This window comes from Sceloporus occidentalis, unplaced genomic scaffold (assembly GCF_023333645.1).
Source record: "Sceloporus occidentalis isolate IW3139 unplaced genomic scaffold, rSceOcc1.0.p SCAF_12, whole genome shotgun sequence".
NCBI lineage: Eukaryota > Metazoa > Chordata > Lepidosauria > Squamata > Phrynosomatidae > Sceloporus > Sceloporus occidentalis.
This window is the reverse complement of record NW_028316992.1, coordinates 20716323-20731595: the sequence shown is the minus strand read 5'-3', so window position 1 is coordinate 20731595 and position 15273 is coordinate 20716323. Positions and strand designations below refer to the sequence as shown.

The 15273-nt window shown below is 38.2% G+C and overlaps 1 protein-coding gene across 5 annotated transcripts in view; it reads left to right on the top strand.

Moving 5' to 3' along the window:
- Window positions 1–13915, top strand: part of IFT54 (intraflagellar transport 54) — a 30748-nt gene extending 16833 nt beyond the window's left edge. For 2 of the 5 annotated variants that reach the window (XM_089477725.1, XM_089477728.1), the window contains exons 8-16: window positions 2431–2532; window positions 3227–3247; window positions 4409–4502; window positions 6277–6360; window positions 7774–7891; window positions 8555–8591; window positions 9492–9565; window positions 10127–10350; window positions 11463–13915. In XM_089477725.1, coding sequence (XP_089333851.1) covers window positions 2431–2532; window positions 3227–3247; window positions 4409–4502; window positions 6277–6360; window positions 7774–7891; window positions 8555–8591; window positions 9492–9565; window positions 10127–10350; window positions 11463–11622 — 914 coding nt within the window. In that variant the 3' untranslated portion in view covers window positions 11623–13915. Of the gene's footprint in view, window positions 1–1465; window positions 1557–2090; window positions 2096–2430; window positions 2533–3226; window positions 3248–4408; window positions 4503–6276; window positions 6361–7773; window positions 7892–8554; window positions 8592–9491; window positions 9566–10126; window positions 10351–11462 lie in introns of all 5 variants that reach the window. The other 3 variants (XM_089477729.1, XM_089477726.1, XM_089477727.1) reach the window with 3 other exon arrangements.
- Window positions 13916–15273: the final 1358 nt, after the last annotated feature.

Here is a 15273-nt window from a genome sequence, read left to right as displayed (position 1 = left end):
GGTCCTTTTAGCCCCTCTGTTTTGAGCCTTTGCCTGCTAACACAAAGCCTAGGAGCAGATTGTGGCACAGACCATGAACTACTAATATCAAAAATTAAACTAAAGCTAAAAAAACAATACCAGATCAATCACTGTGCCAAAATACAACCAGAAGAACATCCCAGTAGAATTTAAAGATAATATAAAAATGGATTTGCACTATTATGCCTAATTGACTGAGAGCCAAAAAAGAGGAAGACAACATTCCAGACAGATAGATTCAATCAAGGGAGCCACAGTGGCCCTGAGTTTGCAAGAGGTGAGCAGGGCTGCTGCTGATAGGTTGACTTGGAGGTCTCATTCATAGGGTCGGCTTAAGTCAAAATCAACTTGATGGCAGTTGACAACAAAACATATATACTCCTGAGGTTGTAATGCTACTGTACCATGGAAATACTGATACTGTAGGAATATACCATAGCGTACAAGTGCATCAGCTTTAAGAACCATGTAGTTAAACAGATAATATCTCATTTTACAGTCATTGAGTGATTTTGAAAATAGAAATAGCGTATATCTTGGTGTAAATTTTTTTCATAGAATTGTAGAGTTGGAAGAGACCGCAAGGGTCATCCAGTTCAAGATTTTCAGTCAGATAATTACGCAGTATTTTACTCAGACAGTGAAAAGCTAAAGAAATGGGGTGGCTTTAATAGTGAGGAGAGATGTAACAAAAGCAGTCCAGGGATATAATGCAAGTCTGACCTAATGATATCAACAAGACTTCAGGGGAAACAAATCAATATAACCGGAACCAGGCCAAAAAGGAGCAGAAAGAATCCACTCTTTCCCATGGCCCGGATTGAGGCTGGGCACGTGCAGTTGTCATGGCCCCAGCGCAAACAGCACCAGTGTAGTCCCGCTGTGGTCCTTTTGGCCCCTCTGTTTCGGGCCTTTGTCTGCTAACACAAAGCCCAGGAGCAGATTGTGACATAGACCAAGAACTACTAATATCCAAAATTAAACTAAAGCTAAAGAACAATACCAGATCAGTCACTGTGCCAAAATACAAAAACATCCCAGTAGAATGTAAAGATAACATAAAAAATAGATTTACACTATTATGCCTAATTGACTGAGAGCCAAAAAAGAGGAAGAACACATTCCAGATGGATAGACTCGATCAAGCAACTCACAGTGGCCCTGAGTCTGCAAGACCTGAGCAGAGCTGCTGCTGATAGGGTGACTTGGAGGTCTCACCTTAAGTCGAACTTAACTTGATGGTAGTTAACAAAACATATATATTCCAGAGGTTGTAATGCTACTGTATCATGGAAGTACTAATACTGTAGGAGTATGCAATAGCATACAATTTCATTAGCACAGAACCATGTAGCTAAACAGATAATATCTCATTTTTAAGTCATTGAGTGATTTTGAAAATAGTAATAGTGTGTATATCTTGTTGTAAAATTTTTCATGTTAGGACGAAAGGAATGTAGTAAAACTTTATCTAGTGCTTCCATTCCAGCTAGTGTATTAAAAGAGAAAATTGAGCAATCTGTTACAACACAGGAGCCAGATAAGGAAAGGGAAGGCTCTCTTGCTTGATCTCTGAGTGCTAAATTTGTTAAAAATTTAAGTAGTATAACCATATAGTAATGGAACTTTAGTTTTACAATTTAATTTGCCTCATAGTATCAAATCAGGAGTTTAGTGTGTTGTAAAGGTCTGTTTTGGGGCAGGATTCTGGACACCAGGATTCAAATCACTCTTGGCTAAGAAAACCCACTGAGTGACCGTGGGCATGTCATACTCTCTCAGTCTCAGAAAAAGGCCATGAACAACACCTAAAGAAATCATGCCAAGTAAACCTTGGGGTTACCTTAAACTGGAATTACATTGAAGGCACACAACAACAGCAGTGCAAGCTCAGCTCATAGCATAGCCTTTGCTGTTACTGGCTTGGCAACAGCATTCAGACTTAAAGAACTATTGCTATCTAATGAGATGCTCTTCAGGGCTTTTGTCAGGATTCTTTCCAAGCATTACTGGGAGATCCCTGTGTTCCTATGCAGGCCTGCCTTGCCTTACTTCCAAAATCAAATAAGATCAGGTGTGTTCCAGATGATATGGTGGTAAAATAACTGGGAACTTGCAAAATAGAAGAAATCTTCCTTTCTGTTGCAAAAAGGAAGAAACATGGCAGCTGAATGTGCTGTTTGCCATCTCTTATTTCTGATGGTGAGGAATTGGGGAGAGTGCAAAAGTGTGAAATGTACAGGTCAAGCCACTGTTAGGCGTTAGGAAAGAATTTTTAAAGAATGGAAAGTGCATGTTGTAAAGCTTTATATCTTACATTAAAGCAAGTTAAAGTGATTCCTACGATAGCACTAAGCCTGTTATCATTTAACCAGTTTAATAGCTTCCTACCACAAACGTTTATGCTAGGAATAATGACAGCTAATAGCAGTGCAGCTAGACATGCAAATGAAAAACTGACCACTGTGTTGCATGGAAAAGCTGAAGCAGTGATTGCAGTAAAGCAGAGAGGTAAGCAAAGCAAGATGCCTTCAGCACACTCTTTGGAAGGTATATAATTTGTATTATTAATTTTTATTTACAATTTTAAATCATTAGGAGTTTTTTTATTCCTTTTAAGTATTACGTACTTAAACACTTTGCGTCTGTTGTAATGCCTTTCAGGGAGTAACTTGAAGAGACTGCTTCATGATCAAACCTATTAGCTTCCAAACATAATTATCAAACTACATTGGAGAATTTTCCTTCTTGCTATAGTTTTAAAAATTGATTTTTTTTAAATCAACCATTCCCATCACCTGTCAGCTGTCACAAAAACGACAGGAGTCTAATGAGACCTTAAAGACTGAAAAACTGATTTGTGTTGAAGGTCTATTTGGCACAAGACACTGAAGTTTTGAAGAAAAGAAAGAGAAGCTAGTGAGGGCAGCAGTCACTATGTATGATCATTTACTTGTTGCAGAGCGTGTGCTATTTATCTTGGGTCATGAAACAGCATTTTTGGGACAGGAAGAGGGAGGTATGTATCTTCCCATGCCTCCCTTTATCTTCCTTCCCTAAGGTGCTCATCCTGACTGCAAAAAACATGGGGTGATACATTTTAGTAGCTTTGTGGCACAGACATTTTCTGCCATTGTCTTGCATACAAAAACACTTCTAAATTGTCCATACATCTGAAAATAACTGGCATGTATTTCTGTTTCAGGTGAAACATCCAATGATGCAGGTAAAACTAATGAGTGTTAAGACAAATCATATGTCCTTAAACCAGTGCTTCCTATCTGATGGGGGGAGTAGCATTTTTCCTCCAGTATGCATTATCCCCATTGTTTATGGTCCAAAACACGCTCCAGAAATAATCCAGTTTGAGACTGCTTTAACTGCCCTGAATCAGTGCTAGGGGATCCTGGGATTTGTAGTTTATTGTGGCCCCAGAGCTGACAGAGAAGGCTAAATGTCTCCCAAAACTACAGTTCCCAGAATTCCCTAGCATTGAGCCAGGGCAGTTAAAGAGGTCTCAAACTGGATTATTTCTGCAGTGTGTTTTGGACCTATATTAGGTGTTTGTTTGTTTTTCTTTCCTGGAAACTTGCCAGGGATCGACAGCTAATGGTTTGTGGATTGTCACCAGGCCTTTGACTACCAGTTTGAATAGCACTGGTTTACAGAGTATTTTAACTTTGCTAATGTGGAACTTCAAAATACAGTCAGCTCTTCCTATCAGATTGGAGCATCTGTGGCTGGCCCCACCCTGTTCTTTTCAATGGTTGCATGTGAACGCGATCGCACCAACACGGTCACTTGCACATTGTGTCCACTATTGAGAGGAAAGGGACTTGAGCTCCCACAGAATTTGCCATCCACCTGGAACTCACACGGCTAAGGAGGGCCGACTGTATGTTGCTTTCTATTTGTTTGGAAGGTTCATATGAATATATTGTTAATTAGTTTTATATTGTTTTCTAAGAGGGAAGAGAATTACAAATTGTCCTTGCTTTTCTGTAGAACACTGGATTTATTCTGTGATGCTATAAAGCTATAAGAGTTCAGTCAAACTGACTTCAGTAAAACTGAAAAAGACTTACAGTGGGCCCTTGGTATCCTCAGCCATTTGGTTCCAGGAACCCCCATGGATAAATCCATGGATGTTCACGTGTCATTAAATATTAAATACTAATGTAATAGCATATTAAAATGGTTTCCCTTATGTAAAATGGCAAAAGCAAGGTTTGCTTTTTGGAAGGATTTTTTTAAAAAAAGATTTTCAAGCCATGGATGGCTGAATCTGTGGATAATGAATCCGTTGATATGGAGGGACAACTGTATATGCATTTGATGTAAATGCAGTCTTAAAAACTTCGTATGTAACAAAACTTTTCTTTAACAGAAGGTGATGTCCTTAACACTGCTGCCCCTGAAAGAATAGTTGTTTCTGAAAATTATGAAATCGCTAATGAATCTCCTACTCATGTTGCCCAAAGGTACGTAGAGTGTCTTTACCTTCATTAAATACATATTGATGTAATGCTAGATGTAAGGCTAGATCAACTGTCAAATGGTGAAATGTAGTGCAATTGGGAGGGAACAATTCCCTTCACCACTACAGATTCTTTGAAGCTCCAAATCCACTTCTTGGGTGGAGCCAAGGATCAAGGTTTCAATGTGATCACTAGGTCAACTTTGAATTTAACCTTGAAGCTGGACATTTGAGATAACAATCAAGGTCAGGAACTTAATTGAAACCCTTTTCATTTAAAATTCTTTCATTGAAAACAATGATAAATGGAATTGCTTCATTTTGCCTGGATTGTGGTGATAGTATTTAAATGAAGAGTAGGCAAAATATTAGCAGACTTCCAAGATCTGAGGGCTAATGCTGCCTGCTAGCCTCCAAAAGTTGCCCACCTCTGATTTGAACTAATAACATCTTAAAATACTTTGTTTGAGTTTGTGTGCAACGCTAAACCACAGTTCAGCATTATATACACAGAAAAGGAAGAGCCAGAGCTCTTTAACTGGGATATCACAACCATTCCCCTTCATCCCTCATGACCAGGAAAATGTTTTTCTTGCATTTTGCTTCACTTTATACTAATCCCATATTATACTAATTCTGATTATGTATGAACTGGAGAATTAGGGTAAAGCTATTCTCCTGAACATGTGGGTTGAAGGAAAGCATGCAACTTGGAAACTTCACTTGGAATGATTATACAAAGATAGTGTTGGCAAATTAAAAACAAGCTTCAGGGACAGAAGCTTAGCCTTCCTTCATAATATACTTCTCAGTTCTTTTCTTGTTTTACATGTAATTAAACCCAGTTAGAATTTTGCACTGGAGAGGGAATATGTATCTCCAAAGCTGATTTCCAATTTCTAAACAATAGTTTTCCAGTAGTCAGTAGAACATCTCCGTTGGATGACCCACCATTCTTGAACTATGATTTACTATTGAGTGTGTAAGCCTTTAGTGCAGCCTTGTTTAAAAGGTCATCTTTCCTAATATAGCAGCACCTTCTGACATGGAGTGCAGACATGCACACAGAAAGGAATAGGGATTCTTAATTTAGCAAAGGGTCTTCCTGTATAGTTCTCTGTGTTGGAATGAATTGGGAAGTGAGCCTGTACATGAGCTATTCATACAAATCACACATACCCAGAGCTCTGAATTGGGAACATATATTTTACAAACCTGCAACAAAATTTTAAAATCACATACTAGATGGAACCTCATTGTACCTCATTTTGCTTTCTCTTGCGAATGTTAAGTCCTTTATAGTATGCAAGTCAGAATTTATGCCTCCTGGGCCAAATTAGAATTTTAAAACTTCAACTTTTGGAATATGTTTCAGATTATTAAATAAATGATTATAACATGCCATTGATAAGTATATTTCTAAAGAGAATGTGGACTTAGTTCAATATCCTTTAACAGCCAGGTGTGCAAACAGAAATAGGATATTGTCCTGCCAAAATTAACTAAATTTCACCCCCAGTGATTTCACAATCATTAAAATCAATGGGCTTTAATTTCCTGAAGTTTGGCTACATATTTTCCTTAGATTTTTTCCCCCTTTTCCTTGTGTTCTGAATATTTTGCTTATAATTAGTTATAATTAGTTAATTAAGAAACTGTTCTTCATAGAGTAACTGTTCTTTATAGAGGAGGATACATCAAGTTTGAAATGGTGATGTTTGGGAGATAATTCAAAGTATCTGTGTAAATGATTGCAACACCTTTATCCTACATCACAGAAGATTGCCACGACCAAGCAGTGCGAGGCCTGCTCCACCCCGGATAAAACGCCAAGAAAGTACAGAAGTTGCAGTGCCAGAGAGGTGAGGACAAAATCTATACATTATAAAAAAATTCTCTCAATTCTGAGATTGTACAGTCGGCCCTCCGTTTTCATGGGGGAGCCATTCCATTCCAGACCATTCAGTGTTTTTAAGCAAGGAGAGAGGCTCACCCAGGGAGTTGTTGAGAAAGCAGTGGTTGTTTAACCCAGTCCAGGTCCTTCATGCATCAGCAGCCAGTCCAATTCAGCAATCCAAAGGGGCAAGCAGAAGGAATAGTCCAGACAGAATTCATGGCAGCAGGCAATCAATCCAGGAACAAGGTGACAGCAAGGCTTTTCCCAAAACAGCTGGAAAGTTGTCAGTCATGCTGAACCAAGAAAGGTGTTAGGATATTTATAGCGTGTCTGAGTCTCATAGGTGCTTCTATTAGCAGCCCACTTCTTAACTGCAGAGAATACCAACATCTCTCTCTTTCCTGGCATCTCTCTGTGGAGGTAGGTACTGGTAAATCTGGCTCATCCTCTTGTGGGGGGAAGCTGTGGAGAACTTGGCTCTAGTGGCTGCTGGGGGTTAGATCCTTTTGCTGGTGAACTTAGCTCTAGTAGCTGCTGGGAGCTAGGCTTACCTCCTGGTCCTGCTGTGGCATGCTCCCTGCTCAGCTTCTTCCAATTCCTCAGACTCAGAGGACAAGCAGAATATGACACTGATTTACAGTCACATGGGTAATTTCCCTCATGTTAATATCAGAGACTGGAGTGGGACTGCTGGGGGTCCTTGAATCTTCCATGTTGGAGATGTATTTACAGTGCATCCAGGTTATGGAATATAGCTGGACACGTCACAACTAGTTTCCTTGTCTCTGAGAACCCAGAAATAGCCCAGTTGTGCAGCTTGCATGGTGGCTTTTGTATGTTGCATGGTAAGAACATAATTCTGACCTAGGCAGTGACCAAAAAGGTGCGTTGCAAAGCATAAGTCCTGCCATCAGAACTTATTAACAGGATTCCAGCCTTCGTGCAACTAAAGTACAGTGGACCCTTGTTATATGCTGGGGTATGGTTCCAAGATCCCCCGTGTATAACAAAATCCATGTATGCTCAAGTCCCATTAAATATAATGGCATAGCAAAAATAAAAAATGGAAAATCAAGGTTTGCTATATGAAATTTATACTTTTTTTGAACATTTTCAAGCCGTGTATGCTTGAATCCATGTATAAAAAATCCGTGTATAAGAAGGGCTGACTGTAATAAAGTAAATTTGGCTTCAAAAGAAAGAAAGTATTGCATACATTTCAATTTTCACTCTCAGTAATTACCAGAGCTTCTACATGTTTAGATGAGGCTGAAATTAGACACACTTTTATTTTAAAGAGAACTCCATTTTCTACTTTGAATGATCATTGATTACAAGATGATTATTATATTTTAATTCTCTCATTGCTTTCTTGTAGAAATGGTAGTGCCAAAGTAGTGTCAAATGTAATTATAGACAAAGAGGACGAGGAGGAGGATGACCAGTTTGTAGTCGAGGCAGCACCACAGCTGTCTGAAATAACAGAAATGGCAACGGTAGGTTAATTAACTTTCAGATTTAAATGCGAAGAAAAAATCGGTGTGGTGCTATCTGCTGTTGTATCTCTTCCCTTGTACAATTCCAGTAAATTGATTTCTACTTGGCTTATGAATGATGACAGTCTGGAAATGGAAATAATCTGCCAGCTCTGTTAGTTGAGGCCAGAAGGAAGTGGTGCCTTCTGGGACAGACCATCACTTCCAAACCTTTTTGCTTATTCCTTCCAATTGGCATGCTTATGTTATGAGCCCGATACCTGAAAAGGCATGCTATGGGTTACTTTTTATGTCTTATATTAGAAAGATTTGGTTGGATTTGGTTGATTTACATTCCTGAATTGGTGCTTTCGTATCAGGATTTACATGTTCCTGACTTGGAGCCTTCGTAGCAGAGCCTGTCTCCAAGATGGAGAAATTAGGATCTTTTTTTATTCCATGAGGAAGAAAAATAGATAGATTTTTGCAAAATATAGCAGCTTCCTCCCAAGTGAACTGATTATCCTTGAACATTATAATCACCCTTTGTATAAGAGAGCGTACATTGATTGCCAATTCCAAGTGGTCTTGTTTATGTACTTTTATATATAACAAGCTTCTGTATTCCTAAGTCACGGTAATTTAAAGCTGCTTTTTGTTTTCTTTTTAATTGCTGTCATTCAGGAAGCAACAATTGAGCTGGAAGGAGATGAGAAGCATGGTAAGTATTTATGTTTAATTGGTGCCCCGTCTAGGCATTCCCCACATTAAAAATTTCGTAAAGCATTGAAACATGTTCAACATGAAGTCACTTTCTCTGTCCTCCATCTCTGTTTTACTATTTGTTTTAATTGGACATCAATGTCCTTTTCCCCCCTTCTAGTTTTCTTGCTATCTGCCTTTCTGCTTTGGCCTGAGATAACAGCAGAATCTACCCAGTTCTTCCTACCCAGTTTAATTTTCTTGAATTTGTTGGGTGAATTTCATTGCTTTTCCAGTTTAATCTTCTTGAGTTTGTTGGGTGCATTTCATTGTTGTTGAAGTACAAGTATTTCTATTTTGGCCCATGCTTATGTGGCAAATCTTTTTCATCCTCACCCTCCTTTGTAAATTTCTGTGTTCCTCAAAAGCATCAGCCTGACATTCCCAAATGAACCAAAATTGGGAACTTTCCCACCCAATTTTGTGCAGCTGTCTCCTTCCATTGTCCTGTGGTAAGAGATGTTCCATAATGATCTATAGGATATCCTGACTCTAGAGAGACTTTTGGGATGGGCAGAGAAGCAGGAATCTGCAGAAGTAGGGAAAATATGGTTACTTTCTGTTCACAAATGGATTAAAGCTTGACACAATCCTCCTTGTTCTTACAGTTGTCTTACGGGTCTTACATCATTCTAACCCGTGTAAGAAAAATATGGTTGTACTTGATGATCCCTACTTGTTTTTATTATAATCTAGTGGTCTGGAAAGGCAGTGTGTGTGTGTGTGTGTGTGTGTGTGTGTGTGTGTGTGTGTGTGTGTGTTATTCAGAAGAAAACTATTTTAGCCAATCCAAATTAAATTACTCTGTTAACTCAATATTTTGTAATTAATACATTACGGTACTTTTGATGTTTCGCAGGAGGGCTTGTCAAAAGAATATTGGAAACAAAGAAAGATTATGAGTTGTCACAGTTGCCAAAATCTGCTGAGAAGGTAATATGCAAATGATCTTCAGACAACTGAGCAGTTCAACATTTTAGCTGCTTAACTTTTGACATCTTTAATCCAGCCACTTTTTACATCATTGCATAGTTGATATCTCATAAAAAAAATAAACTTCTCACATTGAATCTTTACAAAGAAGGTACACTTTTAGTAATCTCTTATAAAACCACCTACTAGATACTTGCAAATTTTGTGGATTGTTTCTGTGAAAGCTAGAAGGAATGGGAGCTCTCAGCTGGAGGTCTTTCTGGGAATAATTTCTTTTTGAACAATGTGAAGGCTTGAGTGATTTACTTTAACCCGTTCAAAGGTGTTTTTATGAAGAGTTTATCTTGCTCTTATGCATTTTAAGATCATCCTTGACCAATATTATCAATTGCTAGAATTGTCACATTACTGTTTAATCGGTGTGCCTCAAACATGGCTGGGTTTTTTTCTTTTTTCCATTTTGCTTTTAAATTTGTCCCAGTGTTTATTAATCTCCCCCTTTTTGGTGCTTCCCTTTCCTTTACTTCTCACTCTTTGTTTTCTGTTGTTGTTTTTTTAAAGGAAAAACCACTTCTGTCAGAAGCAACAAAGAGAAAGGAGAAGGATCTAGTAGCAAAAGAAATAGATAAGTTTCGTGGATCCATTCAGGCCCTTTGTCGGAGTGCTCTCCCTCTTGGAAAAATCATGGACTATATACAGGAGGATGTGGATGCCATGAAGATTGAACTCCAGATGTGGCAGAATGAAAATAAACAACTTGAAGAGGCTCTGCAGAAGGAACAAGGGTAAGGGATATGGAGAAATATATCCAATTGCCATGTAAGACTTCCTTAATCAAAATCAGTCAGTGCAAAGTTTTACAAGGCACGTTTGAATATATTCCTTAAGTCATATTCTGGGGATGTTGGAGATAACAGGTTTAGAGAGATGTCTACCAAACATTAAGAGTCCACAAGTACAGAAAAAATATTGAAGAATGAGTCAGAGAACCCCCCCCCCCAAAAAAAAAAAACCACCTGCAGTGGTGTGAACAAAGTGCATACAGACCTCATTCAAGTTTCTGGGAATGTCCATTTCAGCAGGAACAAATGTGTGGTTTCACTGATCTTCAGGGATATAATTTTGAATTTGGTTGAAGATAAATAAGGAACTTACTTTCCCCTGGCTTGATGTAAGCTTTTGCATAGGTAAAGAGAGGTCATAACACTCAACTAAGTAGTCCGCCAGACAAGCAGGGCACACATTGGTTGTTCAAGTAGTACAATAGGAATCTGTGTCTTTTCTCCATTCCCAGCTAGAGGGAATTGCTGAAGGTAGAGAATGGGTCCAGAGATAGAGAGCCTCTGGCCCACGAGATGTTGTTAAGCATCAGCAGCCCCAGCCAATATGGCCATTTATCAGGAATAGTCATAAAAACTAGCATAAGACAGCAGCCTCCGGAGGACATATCCCTGTCCTGATCCTATAAAATCGATGAAACAGTGAGAAAGAGACAAGATTGTTTGTGGCCTAGTCCATTTTACTTATACATGAAAATGTTGTGCTTACTTTATTTGTCATACTAAATACTGCATCTCCTCCAAAGGAAGGCAGGACAGTATATGCAGGCTAATGCACTTTTATACGCATACATACCATCCTTACCCCCATGCTAACCCAAATTATCTTTATGGCTGAATGTAAAGTCCCCTGCCAAAGTTACTCTTTCCAACACATGGCACTCGCTCTGCCTACTGTGGTTGCTAACAAATGAGGAGTAGAAACAATGTTGTGCTCTTTTTCTGATTTAAAGATGGAAGCCTAGACAGGATGTTTTTTTCTACATGCTATTGGGTAACATGGTTACATACCAAAAATCTATTCACAAGGTGTAATATGCTGCTTGTTTCTCTCTCAGAATCACAGATAGTGTTGTGGAACCCTTGAAAGCAGAACTTACAGAGTTGGACCAGTTGATCAAAGATGAACAAGACAGGATTTGTGCAAAAAGGGCAAACATTTTAAAGAATGATGAAAAAATTCAGAAGATGATTCATAATATGAATTCAAGAAGATGAACGGGGAAAGAAAAAAGAAAATTACACTGTGTGCAAATAAAACTGTTGCATACAACAGCACATACAATTTCAAGTCAATTTATTCAGGTGATTGTGTATGCTTTAGAAGATTGATATTGTTTAGGTGAAACTTGCCATTCATTCAGTGCTTATAAATAAAAAAACACTCAATGCAAAATATTGACTATATTAAACCTATTGTGATAGGTTTTCTGTTCTTGTTGGCAGGGATTAATGTTTTGGATCCTTTAATACTAGTATCCTCATGATCAATCTTTATAACCTTCAGTTCTGCTACATGGGTTTGGCATTTTGAACAAAGAAGCTATTCCATTACTATTACAGAATATGACGTTTGGTGAGGTTTTAGTTGTTAAGGTGGGCAGGAACACTTCCTTGTGTTAGTAGATCTTTACGAAAATGTGTAAAGAGTTCTTGCAGATCAAGAAACAAAATTCTGTTTAAGTCACACAGGATAAAAGATAACACAAAAATAAGTTTGCCTGAACGTATTATAGTTGCATGGCCTTTTTGACTTTGAAAAGAATTGATTCAAATACCTTTTCTCTTAAATACGTAGTCATTTTATTATTTTAAATTCAATTACTATCAGGTGTGTATGTATGTATGCATTTAAGGCATACATTAAGGGAGAAAGTCCCGGTTTTGCCCCTTCAAAGTCCCCGCTGTACACATATTCCTAGTGGTCCACAGATATTGAATGGCTGAGATAGCCAGACAACATTTATGACTCCCAGGGTCTGTCCTTCATCCAGTGGGATCTTCTGTGCTGAATTTGAGCATGGTTGTGCTTCTGCAACACAGGGTAAAATATAACCCCCCTCTTCAGCTTCAGAGAATGTCTGCCTGGAAGTTCTTTGTGTTTCATCATACTTCTTGAGTATTAATAGTGCCATTCCAAAAGCTTTCATTCCCCTTCCAGGTTTCAGGCAATTTGTAGGGAATCACTGTAGTTGTGATGTTGTTCTGAGGTGTCCCAGCTATCTTGAAAGGAAACATAAACTAGAAAAGTACCAATCATTTTCCTAATTTTTTGGTATAGAAACAGTTGCGTTTCCAAGTGTGGTTGGGACCTCCAGTGTGGTCGCTCTAATGATTATTCAGTTTTGAATTTACGAGAAGTACTGAAGCTCACCTGTGTTGTCTTGCACTTTCAAGCACTTTGGGAGCATAGCTCAGTTGCAGATTTTTTTCCCTTCCCACTACTCTACTCCAGGTTTGCAAGGACATTATGAGACTTGCCATACTTGGTAGGAGCGGCTGGATAGAGGTACTAACAATGACAGACGTGTTTGTGGGAATAATTGATTTCAAAGTAGTTGGTCCCATACCATACAAATATGCATTAAATATACCCTGAAAGTTTGTTTGTTCTTTTGCAGCTATCTCATTGTTTCAGTCAACTGTGACTCTTGTTCCCATTTCTTTTGCATTTAATGTAATTTTAAAAACCTCCCTGTCTTCCCATTTGTAAACTGAAAATCTCAGTTGCTAATAATGTTACATTTCTCATGGGTTAAGTATGGTTTACTGAATCTGATGTACGAGAAGTGTAATTCAAGACCTGCATTTTGAAACGTCAAGTGTTAAGACACTGAGACGTGTGAGAACATTACTTGTTGCAGTACTTCGAGCAGTTACTAACACTGCTGTTTATCACCATGACATCCTGAACAAAACTGTTGCTTGGAGGCATGGGATTCTTAGAATAGCTGCTAAGTCTTTGTTGAGCTGTGTATGATTTGGATATAAGTATGCTAACTGGTGTAGTCTTGGTTCTTCCTTTTCACTTATTTGAACCCTTGACTTTTCTAAAACATTGTCGCAGAATTCCTATCACAGTTATTTTGGCATACATGTCAAAGTACAGGTGTACTTTTAAGTGTATGACTTTAATTAGTTCATTTTGAATCAAATATGTTTGTGATCCAGAAGAAGGGGCACTAGAAAGAAATTTGAAAAAAATATATATATAAGGTTATCAGCAAAGTATTTCAGTTGCAATCTTCTCAAAATGCACTTAAGTTGTACACATGCAGCCTAATGCAGTTGGTGGTAGCTCTCATCACATTGCTCTGTGAATCTATTTAGGCCAGTCTGTGTTAGAAGTATCCAACATAGTTTCTCTGTGAGTAAAAATGTACAGCATAATATAATTTGTATTATAAATTTATTTTTCTTTTTTATAGAAAATAATTAAATGACCTATTTTTTCTATTGATAGTGGTTGGATTGTACAGTTATTTTGGAAATACAATAAAATAAGAAACCAAATGGCCTGTTTTATATACACTACTATTGTGAAGTCGTGATCATTTTATCCTTGAAGGAAAGTCTTCAATCTGAAAGGAGATCGATATATAGGACCATAGTGCTTCATGTTAGTGTTTCAAAATATTCAGGCCTGCAATTTTGCCAAGGTATCTGCTTTAAAGAAAAAGAGTGCCATGCACAAAACCCCTGCACCTGTTTACATGACATTTGGTATGCTTCATCCACCTGGAACAGGGTTCTGTTTCGGTAGATTTCATCCAGTTCTGACAAAACCAAAAAGCCGTTTCTTCATTATAGTGTGTGAGGAGACAACTTCAAATTCCCTTAAGATAGACCAAGCATTGCCTAGAGTAGTGCAAGAGAAATCAATCTTATATCCAAAACAAAAAAGTAAAACTCTAAAAGGTTTGGGATAGGCTCAGGATTGTAATTATTTGGTGAGGGGCAAAATTAGGGCATTGCCCCTCAAGTAAGCTTCCTACGCCACCCAATGAAATTTTCTTTGGTCCCCAAATTTCTAGCATTATACTAAAAACTTCAGTTGATCATTTAGAAATAGAGGTTAGGTATCCAAAGAAAGGGCAAGCAAAATGAACAAAGGAATGCAAACAGCAAATAGAATAATTATAGGTGGAATAATTTTCAGTGTCTGGCTCGAATGCTAGAAATTTGGGGACCAAATTAAGAGCCCTGGTGGTCCGGTCCTGCAGCCACTCAGAAACCATAAGGTTGTGATTTCAATCCCAGCCAGGGGTTCAGGGTTCACTCAGCCTGGCATTCTTCCATAAGTCACTAAAATAGTACCCAGCTTGTTGGGGGCAATTAGTTTACAGTTGTAAACCACTTAGGGAGTGCTTAAATGCACTGATAAGCAGTATAGAAATGTACTTGCTACAAATTAATTTCCAGTGTCTGCAATGCTAGAAATTTGGAGACCAAAGCAAAATTTCATTTGGAGCCAGTGTCCTCATTTTACCACCCCCAAACGCTATACTCCTGGGTGGATGTATCCTAAACACCACATACTGGAACAGTTCAGTTCTGTATTATCTCATGCTGAATTTCTGGAATTTCAAAATGATTGTTGTGCATTCTAATTTTGTATTCACAGGGAACATGTCATTTCTGCTTTCTGCACTTTAATCCATGCTGTGAATGAAGCTAAAATATTTGTAATCGTCATACTGTTCTGCTAAACAGCTACCAATATGGTGCACATCTAAAATCAGTCATGCTACGACAACACTCATTAATAAAACCAATAGCACACTGGGAATAATTTAAATAACTACAAGCCCAAACAGACAGGCCAAAATAAATGCTGCTTTGGGTCACTTTGGAGGTATGCTGTTTAAA